This window comes from Phyllostomus hastatus, unplaced genomic scaffold (genome assembly GCF_019186645.2).
Source record: "Phyllostomus hastatus isolate PE091 unplaced genomic scaffold, TTU_PhHast_1.1 phas_contig_34, whole genome shotgun sequence".
Taxonomy (NCBI): Eukaryota; Metazoa; Chordata; class Mammalia; order Chiroptera; family Phyllostomidae; genus Phyllostomus; species Phyllostomus hastatus.
Genome location: NW_025333857.1, coordinates 61,572,861 through 61,595,302, shown reverse-complemented (window position 1 = coordinate 61,595,302; position 22,442 = coordinate 61,572,861). Strand labels below are relative to the sequence as shown.

The 22,442-nt window shown below is 43.1% G+C and overlaps 1 protein-coding gene across 1 annotated transcript in view; it reads left to right on the top strand.

The window, feature by feature from the left end:
- TNFSF8 (TNF superfamily member 8) overlaps positions 1 to 20,974 on the top strand; it is a 29,519-nt gene extending 8,545 nt beyond the window's left edge. The window contains exons 2-4 of the mRNA XM_045839982.1: positions 2,994 to 3,036; positions 15,714 to 15,785; positions 17,518 to 20,974. Coding sequence (XP_045695938.1) covers positions 2,994 to 3,036; positions 15,714 to 15,785; positions 17,518 to 17,912 — 510 coding nt within the window. The 3' untranslated portion in view covers positions 17,913 to 20,974. The remainder of the gene's footprint in view (positions 1 to 2,993; positions 3,037 to 15,713; positions 15,786 to 17,517) is intronic.
- The last annotated feature ends 1,468 nt before the right edge of the window (positions 20,975 to 22,442 follow it).

Here is a 22,442-nt window from a genome sequence, read left to right as displayed (position 1 = left end):
TGGGGAAGTGGAAAGAGCACCAGAGAACTTCAGTTCACATCTGCCACTGACTCATGAGTGTCTCAATTTCCTCTTCTGTAAAATTAGCTTGATGGACTAAAAGATGTCTAGGTTCTCCTCTGGCTCTGACTCTCAGATCTCGTCTACCATGGGCCTCCAAGAGACCTAGGAGGCTTTGTCCCAAGAGCTCTTTACAACAGGAGTTGTCACACTCCTGTCTTGGCTGCCCTCAGCCCCGGGTGAAGGTTTAAGAGTCACAGGACTCTTTCCTGTACAAAGGTACCTTGTTTTTGACATCTCCTATCTGAAGTTAGGAAACCAGGAAGCTCCAAAATGGTAGACAGAGGCTTCCCCTGACCCCCAAATAAATGAGGTCCTCCTCCCAGGTATTATCTTTTACAAGTTTGCTACCCAATGTGTGTTCTGTGGGACAGTGACATCATCATTACCTGGGAGCTTGTCAGAAATACAGACTCCTGGACTCTACCCAAACCTGCAGAGTCAGAATTTGCATTTTAACTCCAAGTGCCTGAGGAGTGTAGCAGTCTCCTTCCACACCTTATCTGTGGTTTCTGTTATCTGTGCTCAACTGTGATCCACAAATATTAAGTGGAAAGTTCCAGAAATAGACAACTCTGAGTGGCGCAATAAAATCTCATCACGTCCCCCTCCGTCCCCCTCTGACCTGCCCAGGGTATGAATCATACCTTTGTCCAGCATCTCCATGCTGTATAAGCTCCCCACCTGTTAGTCATTCAGTGGCCACAGAGGTGCTCAGGTCTACTGTCATGGTATCTTATTGCAGCGCTTGTGTTGGAATCACTTTTATTTTACTTAACGGCTCCAAAGCCATCACTATTGTGATGCTGGAAATCTGCATATTGTTTAAGGGGAAAGGTCAGTATGTGTAGGAAAAACATAGTATATAGAGTTCAGTTTTATCCACGGTTTCAGATATCCACTGGGGGTCTTGGAAGGCATTCCCCTTGGATAAGAGGGAACAACTGTACAACCTTGAGATATTTGGACTTTTTGCCTTCACAGCTCTTGTAGCAACTTGAAATTCTAATTATATATTTATTTGTATATTTTAAATAACTGTTTCAATGACTGAGCCATAAAATCCACAGGATGTTTTCCAATGACTAACTTGATGCCTGGCACATACCAGGTGCTCATTCCATATGTGCTGAATGAATGATTCTCTGGTATTTCCCAACTGCTAGCAGCCCCTGGACAACTCCCACACATTTGCTGTTCTGCCATTCTCCCACTGTACCTCCATATTCTCCTGGGCAGCCAATAAAGTCAATGATCTCAGTATCACACCCAACATAGATGATTTTCTTTGTCCATTCAAACATCATGCTGATCAATGCTCATGCTCTGCAGTAAATTAGGTGCTGGTTAAATTTTGAGATGCTGTTTATTGTTTCACAGAGACAACGTGGAGGGAAATTTTGTGATGTCAGGTTTTCCTATGACCTGCAAGCACAACTGAGAGACCACAAGTGCACAGTATTGTTAGTTAGGTTAAGAGCTTTCAACTAAAGCAATCAAATCATAGAATATGAGAGCAAAGAGGGAAGAACCTGTGAAACCAAGTTCACTTTCTTTTCCCTGAAAAGCTGAAGCCCAAGAGTTTATACTGACTTCTGCAATCTCCAGATCAGTGCTGAGCTAGGGTGTTGCCTCCAGAATACTTCCCAGACTCATACCACCCATTTTGGCTTAGAGAAGAGACCTAGTCACCAGGAAAAGAGTCCTCAGTGGAAGGCAAAAGGCAGAGCCCCTAGGAAGGTGGTAGAATAAAAGGAGAACTCCAGATGTGGTCCTAGGTATTTACACTGAACACTAAGAAAATAAGATACAGGCAGCTGCTAACTTCTTGCTTTGATAGAGGTAGGGAAATTGTTCTCATCTAAGAGCTCCAACCTCTCTAGGTCTTTATTAATATTTCAATCCAATGACCCACAGGAGATCTCAGCCTGGCCAGGTAAGAGATGGCTAAGACACTTTATTCCTTCTTGGCAGGACACCTGAGGGTGTCTCCATGGCTGAGGTGGAGAGAAGGGGAAGGGGGAGTAGTTGTGGGGAAGTTAGTCTCTAAAAAATTTATTAGGGGTAAAGAACTGTGCCCATCTGCTTCTGTTGCCTGCTTGCTCAGTGCACCTCAACAAAACTTCTCTTTCATCCTCTGCAACACCCCAACCCAGGTGGTACCCCCCACAGAACACAATCTGTTTCTATCCATCTCATAGTTATCTGTGTAAATATTGATGTATGCATTTATGTTTACTGTACAGTAAATATAAAATATACAGTGACTATATACATATATAATATTTCTGCATTTATTTATATGTTTATAAATATTTGGATATTATATTCAACTTTTAACTTGTAATAAATCCAGAGGGCAGGGACTCCATTTAATTATTTCTGTTACCCTCATGATGCTTGGCATATAAACATTCAATTAATTCAGAATTTCCAACCACAGGACAGATATAAATGTACCTTCCCAGGTATGTTTACAACCTACTTTTACTATTTGATGAATCAATGATGGAAAAAAACCCACATATATTTATATACTATATTTGATTGTTCTTAGGTGGACCAAAGAGGGAAAAAATAACACATGTGGAGGTGAAAAAAAATAAAAGCACTGGACTGGGAGTTAGTTGCAGATACTGGTCCCTGAACTGCCATAAACTTTTCATTTTACCTATCTTACCCTGCCCCCCATTCCTCGCCTGTGAAATAAGACAGTAATTGAATTGCTTTTCTGATAGGCACGTTGTGAAGTAAATGCATGAGCAAGTATATTATAACTAAGTCAGTGAATTTATTTTTTAAAATGTAAGAGTCAAATGGAATGTGAATTCTAAATAGCACAGTACATTGAGGACAATCAAAATGTGGGGGTGGGGGGAGTATATTATTTCAATTGAATATCATCCTCATACTGTTTATTTCTTCTGTTCTAGGACTACATTCCCAACTCACCAGGAAAATTCCCCCTTAAAGGAGGTAAGACCTTGAGATTAAGAATAAATGTGTAGTGAGTCATCCACATCACACCACAGGTGATCAACAACCAGAAACATCATGGCAGTGCCCAACAGAAAAGTGGGTGGAAGCGGAGGCAGAGGCTGCTTGGGCAGAGCTGATAAAGTTGATTCATCATAGCAGGCTCTGATCTGCACTCTCATCCCCACAAGTCTTCCACCATCCCTCAACTCTCCCACTAATGAAATTCTACCTCTGGCATAGGCTGTCACATGGACATAGGCAGGAACACAAAGCAGCATTGTGTTAAAAGCTTGCAATCTGGAGTCACGCAAGTGTGGGTATGAATCTTGGCTCTATGCCCTACCTGGGAGCCTCAGTTCCTTATCTATGAAACAGGAATAACAATACTACCTTATAAAGGTACTCAAGGAGCCAATTAGATCTCATCCACAAATTGTTTAGCATGGCCACCAATACATAGGAATCATTAAATAATTGGTAGTCACCAAAATGTATATTGCAGTTGAGGACTTGTGAAAACAGACCTTCTCCACACCTCCTACATATTTTATCATTGAGGTCACTAAATAATGCATTGTCTCTACTAGCCCCAGAGGGCTGATATGCAGAGTTAGGTTAGCACTGAAGGTGAAAAACTTTGAGATCATCTGATTAATGTTTTCATTGCACGGAGGAAAAGTAAGACCCAGTGAAGTGTTGTGTCCAAGGTAATACAGAGCTAAACCTAGAACCCAAATGTTCTTATCTCTTATCCAGTATTCTTTTCACTTAAGAGCATTAACTCATCTCAGCTCTACAATCTTTAGAACCTCAGTAACAAACACAGCTGGATAACCAGAGAGCTTAGAGAAAAAATGTAAAAGAGAAAGGGTGGGTCATCACAGGCACCCAGGTAGAAACACCAGAGCATCCTTGGGACCAGAAGAGGACACAAGTGTCTACACACAGCCTCCCACACCAACATCATCACACTTGGAGTTCCCTTAAGCATGTCTCTCCTGCTATCTGTCACCCAGAGGCTTAAAAAATAGGGGCAAAAGGCCCCAAAACAGACAAGCACTCTGGATCTTTTGGGAAAGATGAATAATTATAGCTTTGTCAACAGTATCTTAACTGTGGCTCTAATTACTTAGCATGTGACTTCAATTCTCATAATACCTCTTTAGACAATCACATTAAAGTAAAAAGAATCATGGTATAATGAAAAGGTAAGCAAAAAAATTTTCCATAAATGGCCAGATAGTAAATATTTTAAACTCTGCAGGTCATAAGGTCTTTCTTGCAACTAGTCAGCTCTTCTGTTGCAATGCAAAGCAGCCATGGACTTTGCAAATGAGCGGTCAGGGCTGCGGGTCCATAAAGCTTTATTTACAGAAGGAGGTGGTAGGCTGGCTTTGACACAACGTGTAAGGCATGTTCTCATAGAGTCTTTCAGAAAGCCAAGCGCGCAGAGCAAAAGTCATTTTCCCTTCCCTACTCTCACCATTCCACCACCACAGCTACCCAGATTTTTCTAGCAAGACCAGAACTTTTCATTTTTTGAGAGGTTTTTCTTTAACAGGAATATGACCTCAGGGACAAGGACAGTTTTAATTAGGTAGTGAGACCTTAGCCCCTTAGGATCTCAGTTCAGCACCTGGAGAGAACTTCCAGCATAGGTTGCCAAGCACAGGGGCCCTAACCAGTGGTTTTGCCCCTATTATAGTTTTCAACAGTCCAGAGTGGAATCAGAAAAAGAAAGACAAGGTCACCCCTGTTCCCACAGCCAACAATTTTTAATGTTAGGGGTGCTCCTTTGCTCTGAGAGTATCTTTTCCTAGTCTTAAAATGTCCTTTCTTTTACAACATGAAGCTGATATGGATGGAAGTTAAGTTGGTTTGCTTTTTGTCCAAGTTATTTTATTTTGTTTTAATGGTTCCAACAGGAAAAAATCAAAAGCTGGCCACTCTGTATGGGTCACTGAATTTTCATTTTGGGGTAAATTTCACCAATCCATGAAATCCAAAACCATGGGCACCATGGACTAGACCATTTGTTAGATCTCTTCTTATCTTGGCTACCACTGTGAATTATCAGAACACAAACTAATCCAAAACCAACTTCGGTTCACAATGTAATGTTACTGCAACCAGATGAAACAATGCTAATAATAATCTGCACTAGGGCTCTGAAACTTTTGGTAAAGACCTTCCAGAACCTCCCTTGCAGAGATCTTAGCCTCCCTCCCATGAGTGAACAACATGGGAACTAGTGATCCCATTTTGCAGATGAGTAGCTGACACCCATGCAATCAATGAGACTTGCCTAAGGTCATCCAAGGAGTTGCCTGAAGAGCAGGGACCGGAATCCAAGGCTCCTCTCTATTTCCCTCCTGCAAGATGTGCTTCAGCCGTAAATGTCCATGACTTGTTGTGTGTGGTTCCTGGTCTTCTCCTGCTTTTAATGAAAGCCTGCTCTTCCCTTCACTTGGCCCACTGCATACATGGTAGAATGGTGAGGTGGAAAGCATGTAAGATCCAGTCTCCAGAACAGACCTTCACTCCAGCAGGCGGTTTCTCTGGGCCTCATCTGAATGCAATGGCAATGTACTCAATGAACTGGAAAGCCCTTCCAGCTTTGACACTTTACCATAATTCTGTTATTTAATATGTAAATATGTAAGAAAAAATCTAACAATAACCTCGAGGAAATCTTCAGCCATAGCTTCTGTCTCCAGCAAGCCTGTCTACACAGGTACAAGCAGCAAATTTTCCCTTTAGAAAAACCATTGCAAGATATTTCAGGCAGATGGAAACCATCTCCCTGAAACTCCTAGGAGGAAGCTCCAGAGGCAGTATGTGCTTTGTCACTGGAGCAGACAAGAGCAGAAGCCAGACACTTTCAGGGAGCCCTGTGCCACTGGCTGATGGACATTGCCCCCCATCAGCAGGAAGCTGGCAGCAGTTCAGAACCTGAGAAGCAGGGCCATGTATGAACACTAAAGTAACTCAGCACAGCCTGACTATCAACTGCAGGGAAACCATGGGAAACAAAGCCCTTTTTGTAGAGGAAGGATTTCTCAGTCCCAAGACAAGATTCCTCTTCCTGGCCAGGATGCCGGTCATCAGCAGCCATTCGCACTCACTCCATTGTGCTTAGGACTCAGTGGATCACTCTGGGGTTCACTGGGACCGTCACCCAGGAGAACCTTCCAGTGCACCCTCCTCTTCTCCTCTAGAAAACAGAGTTAATAATAACTCTTGCACAGAACCGCTATGAGAGTGAATGCAACAAGTACAACCCTCCACTGCCACTAAATAAAAGGGCTCCATCCCGCCCATATACAATGAGAAATTCAGGAGAGCTGCAGGGAGAGTGAGGCATGTGCTGCTCCTCCTCACTTCTTGTTCCAATTTTCTGTTTCCACCACATTGGGTTTCTTGCATGTGCTCATGCGGCTCATTTGTCCAAACCACAGAATAAAGACACCTCTGCCTTAATTTCCCCAGTGTTCCTATAGCAACACTTGTGTATAGCAACATTTGCAGCAGGATTTAGGGTATGAGAGAAGCTGGTGGGCAGTGCACTCCTTCGCAGAGGACGATGCAAACTGTGAATTGCACCCTTCTGTTCTCCTAAGGCTTCTTCCACACCAGCCACTGGGCATTGCCTGAGGGACGGCTTTCTGCCCAGCGTTCAGCCCTCCACCGTGCATGCTGACCCACTCTCCTTCCTACTTCTTTTTACTTTCTTCTTCTCCCCATTTCCACACTTCACACCCACACACACGACTTCCTCTCTTAAACACTGTGGAAATTCAAATTCTACTGACTCTACTTTGCAGAAAGATTTTTGTCACCTTGGTCTCACACCCAAAACTTTCCAACATCCCAACAACCAAATGGCAGTTTTTCCTTGCCTTCAAGGAACTCTGCAGACAAATTTTAAATCAGTTTTTTCTGTTATTCCCTCACTTCATATGAATGAGGATCTGAGGATCTAGCAAAGTGAAAATAATAAACACTGATGTGCCAAGCACATCAGCTGAGGGGCTAAGGGCTTCGTGATTCACTCACACACCCCTCGCAATGAGCCCCAAGGATAATTATTATCTCTATCTTATAGGAACAGAAACTGGTGCACAGAGAGGTTTACTGACTTACCTAAAATTGCACAGCTAGCAAGGATTGGAGCAAGACTTCAAAATCCAGGCTGACCTACCTTGGAGCCCTTTTGTTTATACAGGTGCTTAGTAAAATCCCACCATGCTTCCTTCTAGGGACCCTGTCAATTCTCTGTGGCTGGGATCCTCCCAATACCTTCCTCATTCCCTCAGAACCTGCAGGCATCTGTCTGTTTTCCTGTCACTGAAGCATACTCATTGTTACTGAGCTCTGAGGCAGACAGCGCCATTAGGGTGGCCGCACACATACCTTTGCATGAAAGGTGAAGTGGTGGGGAGCATAAAGGGCCCAGGATAGGGGGTCTAGAGGGCCAATTTAAGCCCTAGCTCTGTAGCTGAGGAGTCATGAAATCTGGGATGATTCCTTCCCTCCTGCCAGTTAGAAAGGGTTTGCCTTTTCTGTGAATGTCGTGTGCCCGCCATATCCAGAGGTTCCTAGAGGCCCTTAGGAAAGTGCATAGACCATATAGGGTCCTGACAACCTCGTCCTTGCATTCCCCACACTCACCTGAATGCAGTCTCCAGCTAGGGGCAAGGCACAAAAGGCAGAGAACTGGGTTGAACTTTGGAATACCTACACTCCAGTCCTGGGACTTGGAGAAACTCATTTTCCCTTAGCGGGACTGGAATTTCCTGTTTTCTAAAAGATCAGGAGTGATGGGGGCAAGCCAGATGGCCTGACCCCGGCCCAGACTTTGCTTGGGGTATAACATTCCAGGAATCAAGCAAATATCTTAATATTCTTTGACCTTTTTACCATTATAACAACTTACAAATTCTGCCTGGCTTGGCAGGCACCCTCCTCCACACTCCTTTTGCTAAAAAGAAAATGTGGGCATTAGAGAGATCAGGTGAGGTTGGCTCTCTAATGGAACCCAGTGAATCCACTCCCAAAGAAACAGGAAAAGCCACCCATTGCAGGCAGTGAAGCTAAACCACTCAGGCTAACTACTCACCAAACCCCAATGTCCCTGATGTGATATGGCTGTGATCCACACAGTCACAGTCCCACCAGGACCCTGCTCTGGCAGCAGAAGAGGCAGGTAGGGGACCAAAGCCCCCTTCCCTACAAAGACTGAAAGCAGCAAATCTTACTTCTATCAGCTGGATTCATCTGGATCTAGATAGCCCAACCAAGCAGATGTTGTTGCTTTTATTCATAGCGAGAGGAGCTACCTCCATTTGGGAGGCAAATCGCTTTTCAGATAGCCAGTCACAGGTCTCAGAGAGCTTATTTGCTTCTCTATTTACTTTAAATACACTCACTCCAAACCCTCTCTTAAACTCGCTCTTTCTTAAGGCAGAGCTAACAAGAAAAAGAAATCTCTCCACAATAAAGTAAGTAGAAAATTGGCCACACAGAATAAAGTAAAATAGGTCCTAGGGAGGCCATCCAGAGTGTTAAAGGATCTACACCTAACACTCACCCTCTGCCCTCGAGAGGAGAGAGGGGTACTAGGGAGAAGAGGAGAATGAGGAGGAGATGGAAGATAAGAGGAGAGGAGAGGAAAAGGAAAAAAAATGTTTTGATCACTGAGAAACATTAAAATGTATTACTTGAATTTAGTACATACAAATCACAAGTCTCTAAATCCAGAGGAAATCCTCATCTTTCAAATACTTTGAGGAAGGAAAAAGGAAAGACAGACAAGTGGGGGAGGGAAAGCAGGCCTATTTCTCAAACTGGCTTCATTATTTATTTCATCCAAGCCCTCAGGAAACCGCATGTGTTGGCTGAAATTTCTACAAGCCTAGCAGTGCAAGCCCTGAACCATGGAATGGGAACCAGACATTATTTTGTATATTTTGGGTAGTGGATAAAAGCTCATTGTTATGCATTATCTCATTTAATCCTTCCAGCAACTCTTCAAGGAAGATTACTATTATCCTCACTTTTAGGAGAATTCAAAGAGGCTGAGTGTCTAGTCAGCGGCAGGGGAAAAAATCTGAACCCACGCTGGTCTGATCTCAAGACTAACATTCTAAGTGTGCTGTCATACTTTTGCATCTAGAATAAGCTAAGAAGTGTTTTCAAAAAGTTGTTTAAAATGTTAGCAGATTTCACTGTAAGATTCTAGACTTACTTTGTCTTTTGGATTATAAACATTCAAGGTGCTTCTTAAATGCTCCCAATATTATCAATTCAACCTGCATTTACTGTAACTGAATTCCAAAGAAATACCCACAGGGTAAGACAGTTTTAGCTCACAAACTGCAACAAGTTAGGATTGAAAAGACCCTAAAATCCTTCAAGGGCTACAAATGAGCTCCAGCTTGATCTCAGTTTGTACTACTGATCACTTTCTCTATAGGTGCTTAACACTGAGCAGACCAGGGTGGGTATCCCCCAAAACTGCTCTTTTTAAATCCAAGGCCACTTATCCTGGAGTTTCTCTATCACTAGGTGACTAGGTGGCATCAAGAAGATGGTTAAGTTAAAGCCAGTTGAAATGACCCTTAACTTAGGTTCGGGATTCACTTTGATTCCAAACTCTACTGATAACAGAGAGACACTCCCCTAGATGTCACTGTTGGGACTCTCCTGGATATTCAACCGGCCCAATGGAATATAGCCAGACCCAGGTAGATGCAGAGTCATTAGAAAAATTACTCTCTTTCCTGGGAAGACTAAAATATTTCAAAAGATGGAAGGAGGATTCTGTACACCTTTCTGGAAGTGTCAGATGGCCTCAAACACTTTCATACATAATTGAGAGACTAATCCATCATATAATGCCATGAGCTTTGTTTTAGAGAGCATTTCATCAGCCAGATTTCTGTTTAGCAGTAGTGTTTGGCTGGGCCACTGTAACAACTAGGGAAAGAGGAGTAGGGGAGGAAGGGACTACCTACCATTTGCTGGCTGTCTCCTGTATGTCACACTCTGCACTGGCTACTTTACATCCGTCATCTCATTGTATCATCACAGGATCCATACATTTGGGTTGACCATTATCCCACTTTATAGATGCAGTAACTGAGGGTCAGTAAGAGGAAGTGACAGGTCTGAAGCTAAAAGCCGTGACCAAAACCCAGGTGTTTGTTTGGAGATGCACTGTGTCTGTCTAGTCCTGATACCAACCTGGAAGGTGCCTGGTACTCAGACCACATACCATCTGGCTACAATGGTTGGTGTGGTTTGTTTTGCCACCTTGGGCATCACTGCATCTTAATGTGGCCTGACAGATGACTCAGCAGGGTTTTCAGCACATGGGCCTGAAATCACCTTCTGGCATTCTCCACAAGAGGGAGCCCAGAGGCTTGTTTTCCTAGCACCTCCAGCTGTCTTGTTTTCAGTCCAGTGCTGAGCTGTGTTTGGTAGCTGCAAACCCATTTAGCCCTCTCTGCTCCATGAAAAGACCAGAAAACAGGAACAGTGCTTTGGACTGGAGGTGCTCTGAACCCAGCTCTGCTACTTACCATGAGGCTTGGGGACATACCAGCCCCAGCCCCTCTGGGGTCAGTGTCCCCACTCACAGAACTAGGACTGTGGCTAACTTAGCATCTAATGGCCCTTTTAGGCCTAACCTTATGAGATCTCAAGGTGGGGTCCAATCTTCAGGTTAACAGTATTCTCACTTCTAGGGCATGATCCTTTCAACCACTGTAAGCAACATCTCCCTCTGCACAACTGGCCAGGAGGGTTGCATTGGCACATATTTCTCTTCAGGTCCCTCCCCCCAGAAAAGCCTAAGAAAGTTCATGATCCTTCCAGAGGAGTCCAAAGCTTGGGAAAACAGTTTACAAATCTTTCCCATCAGAAACCCTTGGCCCTCCAAAGAATTCACAGGGTACTTGAGTTGTCTGAAAGATGGAATGCCCCAAAGAAGGAGTAAGGAGCCCTGGACTCTGGTCCTGCCTCTGTCCCTAACTCATGGGGTGACCTAGGACAAGTATGCAGTGGGGTAACATTGGGGAGCACATGTATTATCAGCTGGTTACCAAGCCTGGACCAAGTGACTTCTCGGGAACTTCCATTTCTATGAAGCAAGCACATCCTTAAGGAACTGGGCCCTACATAACTTTGATTATCCCCAGAGCTGAAATGTTCTGTTCTACCATGGCAGGTGTCTGGAGTCTGACTATGAGAAGACAGACTCCTAGCTGGGGAAGAGTAGCATGTGCACACAGACAGACAGCTGGAGCTAGGACTGACTTCCTCCACCCCACAGCAGGCCTGGCAGTGTACAGCTGAGGCTAAAAGCCTTTTAGAATAAGTGAGAAGGGCCTTCCTAGATCATCAAATCCATACTGCTCTTCATCTGGCTAGGGACAGGAGAGCCCCAAAACGGGAAATTCCTAATTTCTAACTCCCAGACCATGTAACTCAGCCACAACTTACAGAAAATTCTCATTTTCCCCATGGAAGTCTTCAGCTCTTCAAACTAACCCCAACCTCAGGCTTTACATTCACCTGGGAAATGAATGAAAAGGGAATGTTTTGCATTCTATGCTCCCAGCACACAAAATTTCAGGGACATTGCAGGATTACAGCTGCATGTAGCACTACCCATTGATAAGTCACTCCTTCCCATTTTCAGAACCAGAAAAGAAAGTCATCCCATGGACTCCCAGGGTGCTAAGGAGACATGAGCCACATAAAATGTTCATCCAGCTCTTAACAAGAGACATATGACCCTCCAAGCAGCCCAACACCTCTTTGAACAGCACTTGACTGGTCAAATATTTGAGGTCCCAGTACTGTGACTTCCAGTCTAATTTGTGTGCCCCCAGTGAAGGTCCTTCCATTGCCTCATCTGAGAAATGAGGATGAGAGCACCATTAGCCATTAGCGAAGTGGGTCAACTCCTTAAACGTGCATTTGCAGCCTTAGCGTTAGGGGCCCGCAGAATAGGTTGTCTGCCTTCCTGCTGACAGCCTTGTCAGACGGCCAAGGCCTCCTCTGAGCTCCTCTCCAAGTTCAACCACTGCATTCATTCCATCTGCAACCCCTCCTGGATCCTGGAGCCCAGCCCCCTTTCCTTAGCAATGTCATTCTCACAGGTAGTGGCCCATGTTTTTCCTTTCACTTGAAACTATTTAAGAGATTCTTCAAGAAAAATTAAATACACCACACCATTTGACTTCAGGAAATGCAACTGCAAATACATTTTTTTTTCGTCCTTGGGTTTCTCAGAATTACAACTGAGGTCAACTCACCAAACATGCAAAGACCAAAGGGGGAGAAAAAAAGAACCTGCCTACGTGAGAGGCAAGCCCAGGCTTGTACTTTTACAGCCGTCTGTTTACAGAGGCTCACCTGATATGGCATGATGTGAGCAGACCTCTGGCCTATGAGCAGAGTTCGTCCTTGGTGTGACATGCTGGCCTCACTCCAGGGCACAAGTTTTATCCTCTCATTTAATCTAGCCTACCCTGCAGGACGATGGGAGAATGAGGCCAGGTGTATCTCAACCTGGAGGGGAAAGGCATGCCAAGCACCCCATTCACCTCGCTCATGCCTGAAGAACTTACCTGATATCCTCAGAGGGAAGAGAGAGAGGTGAACTAGATTATCCAATTCAACAAATATCCACAGAGCATCTTCTGCACTGGGCAATGGGGATATATAAACACTAATCCCTTTGTGGTCCAATGGAGGAAACTAGGCAAACCGAGGAGACAGCCGGAAGAGGCTTCCTGGAGGGGATGACTGCCAGGCTATGCTTTAAATGAACCATTACTTGCCCAATGAAGGGGAATCCCAGTGGGATGGAAAATCAACATGTGTGTCTGGGGGCAGCAGAAGCCCCCAAACTCCAGTAGTGATAAGCAATCCACTCAGGAATTAAAGTCAGGCAACCTGGGTTTGAATCTCCACTACACCACTGACTAGTTGTATGGATGGGAACAAGTCACTTAACCCTTTAAAACCTTGATTCCTTAGACACAAGATGGAAATCATTATAATACATTTCTTGTGGGGTGGTTGTAATGATTAAGTAAAATAATCCATGTAACATGCTTAGCAAAGTACCTAAAAAATAGCCATCACTCAAAATGTATGAGCTATTACTATTATTACTAGCACTACTATTACTATTATTATTTCATCAGGGCAGAGGGGACAGATGAGAACACAAGGGAACATGAAGCCATGTGGAGGAGCTTGGCCCTGATACTACAGGCACACAGGCCCCAGGAAGGGGTTTCAAACAGAACACAGCTAAACGCATCTCTGTGATTCCTCCTGACTCCATGTTCCACACCCCACAAAGAGGAGGCAGGACCACAGAAATCTCAACAGCTGTCACAGTGCTTAGAGAGTAAGCAGCCCTCAGTGTTTGGTTTCTGATTCTGAGACAAGAGGGCAACCTAGTCCAGGGCTTGTCACTACTCAGCCAAAAAGCAGAGATGGGAACTGGATTGTAATTGTGCTTTTATTAATATCAGAGGCCAGCCATCCAAGAAGGTGGAGGGTTAAAGCCGTAACATCCATTCTCCCTTGAGTTTTCAGAAGCAAGTTTATATAGGGGAAATGTGGAGATTCGTGAGGGGGAAATTCCAAAGGGAGTTGAAAGGGGAGCCTGGCAGCTTCTTCCCAAGCTCTCTCCCTTTGTTCTGGTGTTATCTCTCCGTTCACATTAGCATTGCTCTCTTCCCCCAGATATCTGTGGTTTATGCCCATCAAAGCTTTGTATTCTCTGGTTAGGGAGGAGAGGTATAAACCATTCACTCTCAAGTGCCCTTGGTCAGGGGAGATAAGGTTTTGTGATTCACCAGCTGACTGTAAGTTGCTTAAACTGTTTGGTCTTATATAATTTTCTTGTCTCAGTTTCCCCATTCCACTTGCCCAGGAGTTCTCCTAGCTTCTTACTATCATATCTCAATTCTACACACCCCAAACGTGTGGGCTGTGGGCTGAAACAGGCAGGGCAAGAACGCTCATTGGAGTATGAGTGAAAGATGGATTCAAAAGCCTGGCAGCTGGCCTTCCAGTCCTCATCACAAAAGAGACATGTGGATCAGAGAGCTTTTTTAAGGGGTGAGGGCAATGCTTCTGGTGAAGATGCCCCCTAGCAGCAAGCTTGTTCAGACAGCAGAGGGAACTCTTCACTTAATGTTCAACTATTCCAGTACCGTGAAGAGCCAAGAGGGATTTTCTCAGGCCTGGGAGGAGAGGGCAGTGAGAAGATTATGAGCCCAGCAAGTATTATAAGCAAATTCACGGGTGTAGTGCCTTCAACTGAATTGGCCTATGGCTGCCTAGTGTCTGATGGTCAGAATGAACAGTCATTTGTGATGACATCATTCAAAAGATGTCAATGTCAGGTCATATCTACCGGTTTTATAGCTAGGGAAACCAAGGCTCAAAGAAAAAAAAGGAATTTGCCTAGAATAAGTTGAATTCATGAGGCAGTGCAGGAAATGTGTAACTTGGTTCTTTGCATACAAAATAGTTACAATAATAAGAAGCTAAGCCACCATCACCAGTGAATATATTTAATAAAATACTTTTATATTTTAAGCCATAATGACATAAACATTGTCTTTTTCCCCTGCCAACAGAGCTCCTGATAGCAGGCTCCCCACTTAGATTTCTTTGATCCTATATCCTCTTACAGTTGAGCACAAGGATGTTTTTTACCTCCACTGTCTAGCAAAACAGCCTGAAGGAGGAAACCTGGCCTCTGGATGCATGCTGACTTAGATATGAATCTCAGCATTTCCAACCACTTGCTTGACCTTGTACCACTGACTGTATCTAGGCCTCAGGATTAACCTTGCAGAGTTATTCTGAGAATTAAATTAGCTGAAACATGTGCAAGCACACAGTTCAGTATCCGGTGCACTCGCAAAGGAAGGACAGCAACAATTACCATGAACAATTACATATCATTGCTGCAACTACCACGGCCGGGCTGAGCGAGGTGGGAAAAGACTAGGTGAGGTGAAATCTGTAATAGGACAAGAATGGCACCTGGTACAAAGAGGAACCTGGGTCATATATGTTTTCATTCCCCAACTTCCACAGTCTGGTGAAAGCCCAAGTAGAAGCAATCCATTTTTAAAATACTAAGGCAGCTGATGGCAAAACGAGAAATAAACAGATTTCTGTGGTGAGAACCAGGGGAGGGGGGCCAGGGGCTAGGTGGAGGTGGGCAAACGGGGGGAAAATGGGGGGCATCTGTAATAGTGTTAATTAACAATTTTAAAAAAGGAAAAAACTAAGCTATAGAGATCTAATGTGTGGTATAATATAATGAATATTATACTATAAAGATATAATGTGATAAATATTACTTCAATGGCAATAATATTATAATATATAACAACATGCTATATGCCTTAAATTTACAAAATATAATATGTCAGATTAAATAAAAAATAAATTAAAATTAAAAAGTAAAGGCAGTAAACTACTAAAAAAATAGATAAATAAGCAGATGCCCTTTGCCCCCAAATGGAAACAGCATGGTAATGGTCTCCATCAAAGGGCCGTGGGAAAAGATCTGGTGTCTCCCACTCCCAGAGCAGAAAGAAACAGTTAATGTGTGATTTCACTTTTAGGAAATTGCTCAGAGGACATCTCATGTATCCTGGAAAGGGCTCCATTCAAGAAGTCATGGGCCTACCTCCAAGGTCAGTAACCAAATCTAGGAACTCCAACCATCTGAGGGCCAATTCCTGCAGCCTTTTTTGCATTTGGAAAACATTTTTGTTAATTTATTGTTGTTCAGTAACAATTGTTCCACCTTTTTCCTCATCCTGAAACTTCTAAGCTAGAGGTCACAAGTAGAGGCCTGTGGCCAAATGTGACCTGCAGATGTGTTAGGTTTAGCCCGCAATTTGAATTAAATTTACAATTTGAATTAAAATGCCTTAGGAGAAAGAGAAGAGAGTTACTGTAAAACAACAAGGTTCCTCTAGCCTCCGCCACCTGCACTGCATTCACTGCTTCTCACTGACTACCTGGCTCCCAAAGGCATCTGTACCCCACCCCCACCACCCCTCTCTAATCAGCCCCCCACCAAGTTGCAAGTTGCAAGGCCAACCGCATAGTGCTTTTCCTCCTACAAGGGAAGCAGGCTCTTAATCTCTGCCTCTGTCTAGTTATTCAAAAGGGGACCACAAAACTGCCCTGTCCCCAGATTGACAGCTTAATGAACAAGTCAGCACAGTGCCTATTTACATATTATTGCAAAGTAAGAGCCCCCTTATAAAAAGAAATAATTAGAGCCACTTACACTGGGAAAGATGAAATACGGAGGGGATGGCTAAGATTCTCTGAATAGCCATTCTGCTCATTTTAGAAATTCAATTTTGCAGTTAGATTAGTTTGCACTCTTCAATTGAATTGCAAGGAGGTTTAAAGGGAAGGCATAGAGGCTATTAAAACTAACACGCCTGCTTCCCAGTTCTGAAAGGCACCCTGAGTGCTGGTTTTCACTCGTTAAGGCCCAGAGCAATTATAATCTGGATTATACATTGACATGTAAATAATCTAGGGTGTCCAAGCTTTTGGCGTTTCCGGGCCACACTGGAAGAAGAGTTGTCTTAGGCCACACATTAAATACATTGGAATACGTAATCACAAAAAAATCTCATAATGTTCTAAGTAAATTTACGATTTTGTGTTGGGCCACATTCACACCATCCTGGGCTGCATGCACCCTGTGGGCCGCAGGCTGAACAGCCCAGGAGGATCTGCTAACATTCTGCTTTTCTATAAACCCCAGCTTGGAAGATCTCCTTAATGTGCATGTAAAGGGTATCTGCATTTATGTTTGGCTGCCTTTTTAAAAAGAGGAAAACATTTAAAAATTTAGATAATGAATGGTTAAAGGATGCATCTTGTTTTGAAAGCAAACAGACTGAGATTCTCCTGAACATCTTGATGTCTAAATTGGTTACTAATTGATTACTAAAAATAAATGTCCTATTTCTGATGTTTTGTGCAATGCCTACCAAATATTATCCCCCCTTGATCAAGTATTCATTGATTGATTGGATAAATGAACATGATAGTCCAGAACTTGAGGGGAATACATCCAGGAGCTTGTGGTCTGAAAAGGCAAAGATATTGTAATAACAGAATAATATAATAATTAAATGGAAAGTAATTCTGTAGGAGGTAGAGAGAGGTCCAGCACCCTGTGTGTTCTTACTCTCAGCTTTGAGCATTAGAGAAAGGGAAGAAAATTAAGCAGCACCTAGAAAGAGTAACACAGAAGATATTTCAGATGGTTGTCACAGCAGGCAATATTATAGAAGACGTAAGTCTTGAATGGGGAATGCTGAAAAAGACTTCACACTTTTTAGCCTGCACCTGCCAACTGCCCCATAACTGTTTTGTTTTTTCTTCTCTTTCCAGTGTCAAAGCATATAAACAAAACCAAGTTGTCTTGGAACAAAGACGGCATCATCCATGGAGTCAGACAACAGGATGGGAACCTGATCATCCAGTTCCCGGGTTGGTACTTCATTATTTGCCAACTGCAGTTTTATGTGAAATGCCCGGGACATTCTGTCGACCTAAAGTTGGAACTTCTCATCAACAAAGATGTCAAAAAGCAGACGCTGGTGACAGTGTGTGAGTCTGGAGTGCAAACTGAAAAGATATACCAAAATCTCTCTCAGTTCCTGCTGCAGCACCTACAGGTCAACAGTACCATATCAGTCCAGGTGGATAAATTCCAGTACGTGGATACAAACACCTTTCCTCTTGAGAATGTGTTGTCTGTCTTCTTATACAGTAGTTCAGACTGAATCCTCTCTCCTGGCCTCTGTCATATAGCACTTCATCCATCCAAACACTTGAGCAAAAAGGAAACTCTAGAACAAGACTGAAACCACAAAGGGTATTAAATAGTACGCTTCTCCTTCTGTCTTTTGGGAAGATACAGCTCCAGGGTTAAAAAGAGAGTTTCAGATAGAGAGCAGGGAAGCAATGTGGTGTGGTGGACAGAGCCCCACAAGGGAATCAGAAGGGATGGGTTTATGCCCCAACCACTAACTCACAGTATGACCTGGAGCTATTCCTTTCCTATCCTTGGAACTCAGGATCCACGCCTGAAGAATGAAAGGGCTGGATCTGAATCGCTCTAAAGTCTCTTCCATCTCCAAAGACCATCCTCTCTCATCACAAATCTATGAACTAAGATTCCAGACAGTGTTCTGGAAGCCCCCAACTAAAGGGAAGGCCCTCACACCAGTACAAAACCGATGGCACTAGTATCATCTGGCTGCATGTCACCTCCACAGAGTCAAAAGTTGGAGACAACATTCAGGGCACCTTGACAAATGGTGTGAACTGCAGGACCTAAAATGTGTAAAAAAAACCATAACTGCCAAACTGACCATTCCAAATCGAAGAGGCTTTGTGGGTCCATTTCACTGAAGGTAGACAATAATTCAACAACAGATGGTTTCTGGTTTTCAGGAAAGTGCTATGCATTCAGTCAACTCTTAAATTGAGTGGTGATCAAAGGATGTGGTGGTCCAAAGGATGTGGTAATTTGGTCAGGGCACAGCTGCTGCCATCTCCCTCACGAGTTCATTCTGTCCCCTGCTTCAAACACCTCTCAGAAAACCATTTCTGGGCAGGGTTTGTAAGACCCCACAAAGTTGTCAATAGACAGTGATGACCCTGGAGACAGTGAAAAGGACTCCTGAGCAAAGCCAGATTTCACTCACTACATCAACTTTGACAGCTGTCCATCATCTTTGAAGGAGCATCTTATTGTTTGAAAAGGCCATTGGACTAGAAGCGTAAGCCCCTGAGGTTATGCTTCAGAAAGAAGAGGGACCTTTAACTCTATGCAAAAGAGTGAAGTGAAATTTGCTTTTTTTCTCAGTAATTGGGAGAGGAAAGAAAAGATTAAGAATTCAGAAAAGTTTGTCAGAGAAAGATTTAAAAAGATTTAAAAGAAGAAAAAAAGCAGCAGTGGTGGTATGGATGAGAGGAACCTGGGAGCACAGAAATGACTAAGAAAATTTTAAATGAGTAGCTGAGCAGCATACTCTGTTGACTCCTCCTCCATCAAAGAATTATTCAGTAAAGTCTACATTTCTCTTAAACGCTTTCTGTGAGTGGACTCTTTGGGAGCAAGGGGCATTGGAAGAGGTGTTGAACTGAGCAAGCCAAGTGGTATGTGGTAAAAACACAAGCAGGTTTTGAGGATCCAAAGCTAGAGAACAAGGAGGCCTCTGCCATTTGACTTATACCCTAACTCTACAGAGCAAATGAATCTTGCCTTAGACCAAGTCATGCATTCTTGAAAGTGTATCTACAACCCAGGCATGTGTAAATTAAGCACATTTTTTTTACCATTTCACATTCCAACTCAAGAACTACTCCATTTGCACTTTTCACCAACCATCCTCCAAGCAGAGGTACCTGACTTGGACATTGTGAGTGGTTCCCAATCTCAGGCTCTATCAAGTCAACAGCTGAAGACACAAGGAATCTTGAAGCAAGACAAAACAGTAAGAGAGTAATCTCTAGTCAGTCACCTAATAGTTACACAGGGAGTAGACGACCTAATAATTATACAGGGAGTGGACAACCTAGGAAGTTCGAAACTAAAGTTACTCCCTGAGAGTTAACCAGCTTCCGGACATATTGTGAGCAAATGACACCACCTTTGCCAGTAAAATAAATGATTTTTGTAACTGGGAAGTCAGGCTACCTGAAACATATGCCTATTTGGTAAAAACTCAACTGCACTTCTCTACCCCCCAACACACACACACACACACACACACACACACACACACACAGAGTGTACTTGCAGAACTTGTAGAAGAGCATGAATTGATGAAAAGTAACAAGTCAATATAGACTAAATGCATTGCTGCCCTTGGGAAAATTCATACCAGTGATTCATTCCCACACAAGGACAAAGCCCTTAGTTAAGAGGATAGTCAGTCTGACATCTCTGGAAAGATCCTGAGAGATCAGCTAACCCAACATTTGAATGGAAACCCAATAAAAGGCAGGGACGTGGGGAGTTCTTACCCATGATTAGTAGCAGCGCTGGGTCTGAGCCCAGCCTCCTGACTCCAGTCTCCATTATTTCCCACCAGGCTTTGTGGGTCCCCTTCTGCAGCCTATCTGTAATTCCTCAGGCCACATCTTCCCAGCCCTGCACTGAAGTATCCCCAGTACTCAGGGCTGTCCTCTGCTCTGCCTTGCCCTCACTGCAATCACCCCAGGATCACCATTCTAACATGAGACCCATGTGATCTGTAGATTCAATACACGGTCAAATCTCAGGGAAAGGTCAGTGTCCCATGATATAAAAGTCCTATCTCTCAGAAACTGAAGAAATATGTAAGGCTGGTATTTTTTCCAATAAAAAAATTAAAATCATGTTTTAATTTGAAATTATGTGTATATGTGCATATATGTATTAACACATGTGTACATCTATATATCTCTATATGTGTGTGCACTGTACACACATGTATTATATATACACACATGTATGTGTGTGTGTACTTTCTTTAGTAATTGTTTTAAAGCTCATCTGTGTATTCTGGGGTCAGGGGAGGGAGCCTGATTCTTGTTCTGGTCATTACAAAATGTATATTCATTTGTATTTATTTTAATTATAAAAAGAACAGAAAATAATATTTCTTCCATGCCTTACCAGCCTATTTAAATAACTATTAATATTTTGCTATATCTGTCTCTGCTTCTTTTGAAAAATAAAATAATACATATAGACCTAAAGTCTCATTCCTCCATCCATGTCCCTACACCCTCCCCAGAGAATAACTATTCCCTGGAAGTTTGTGTGTTCCCTTCACTTACATAAATTTACACTTGTTCTCCCATGAAATTATATAGTACAGTTCAGAGTAGCTTTTAAAATTTCAATAAATGATATCATACTTTATATAACACTTTGTGAATTAAATGTTTTCATGTAATAGTAAGTTTTTGAGATTTATGCAGACTGATACATGTAGTTCTAGCTCATTCATTTAACTGCTATATGCTAATATTTCATTATTGAAATATCCCACCCTTTGCCCATTCTTCTATGGATGAACATTTACTTTGCCTCCTGATTTTGCTGCAATAGGCACATCTTCCTGCCCAACTCCCACTGCTTGTTGCCATTTTTCTATACAACAAAAATACTCTTTAAAAACTATAAATATGGCAGTTCCTCCTTTATCCACAAGAAATACATTCCAAGACACCCAGTGGATGCCTGAAACCACAGATTGTACCAACCCCTATACATACTGTTTTTTTCCTATACATATTCTAATACATACCTTTTAACTTAAAAAATAAAAGCAATTAACTTTAAAAAATTAAGGGCTTCTCTCTGACATATCGGAATTGCCAGAATCACTATTCCTGCATTTTGGGGCTATTATGAAGTAAGAGAAGGGTGACTTGAACACCAGCACTGTGATACCGTGACAGTCAGTCTGTTAACCAAGACAGCTGTTACATGACTAGTAGGCAGGGAACACGTAGGGCCTAGATCTCATGGGCAAAGGGATGAGTCGCATCTCAACTGGGAGCTGCACGGCATGAGATTTCATCACAGTCTTCAGAACAGCCTGCAATTTAACACTTATGAACTGTTTATTTCTGGAACTTTCCATGTAATATTTTCAGACCACAGTTGACTGGGTAAGTGAAAGCATGCAAAGCGGAACCACGGTTAAGGTAGACTGCCGTAGTAGCCTGAACCTACTGAGTCAACCGTGGCAAATGAGACTAGACCCCTCTGTGGTCACAGCTCATGAGCCAGAGCTTTGGAATCTGAATAGCTCTTCCTGCCTTTCTTAAGCACTTCTCTGCTCTGTACACCCACTCTGCACACATCATGAGTGCCCGTGTGGTGCCTGGCCCCATGCCAGATGCCAGGTTATGACCCAGTGTGATGTGTGCCACGGCTCTGACAGGCTGCTGCAAAATCAGTGCTAGTTAACACGTGTTTGGAACATGCCTTTCCAAAGTGTTCTGGAGCTTCCCCGGATCCAGCTCTCTTTCCGGTGAATATTTGAAAAATGCTAGAGTGCAAGAAGGACAAGCACAACCCCAGAAGAATATTTCTGCCTCAAGATGAAATGCCTGTGTTCTCTGTGGTCTGTTCCAGACCTCTTTCTCCTGACACTCCATACTGTCTCCCTGGGTGACTTAACTCCCATGACTTCAAACAACATCTTCTTGTCAATGACTATATAATCTAGATATCCAGGCCTGATTTTCTCCTAAAACCCAGCCCTATATATTCAGTAGACTCTGGGCTCTATCCATTAGTTCTCTCT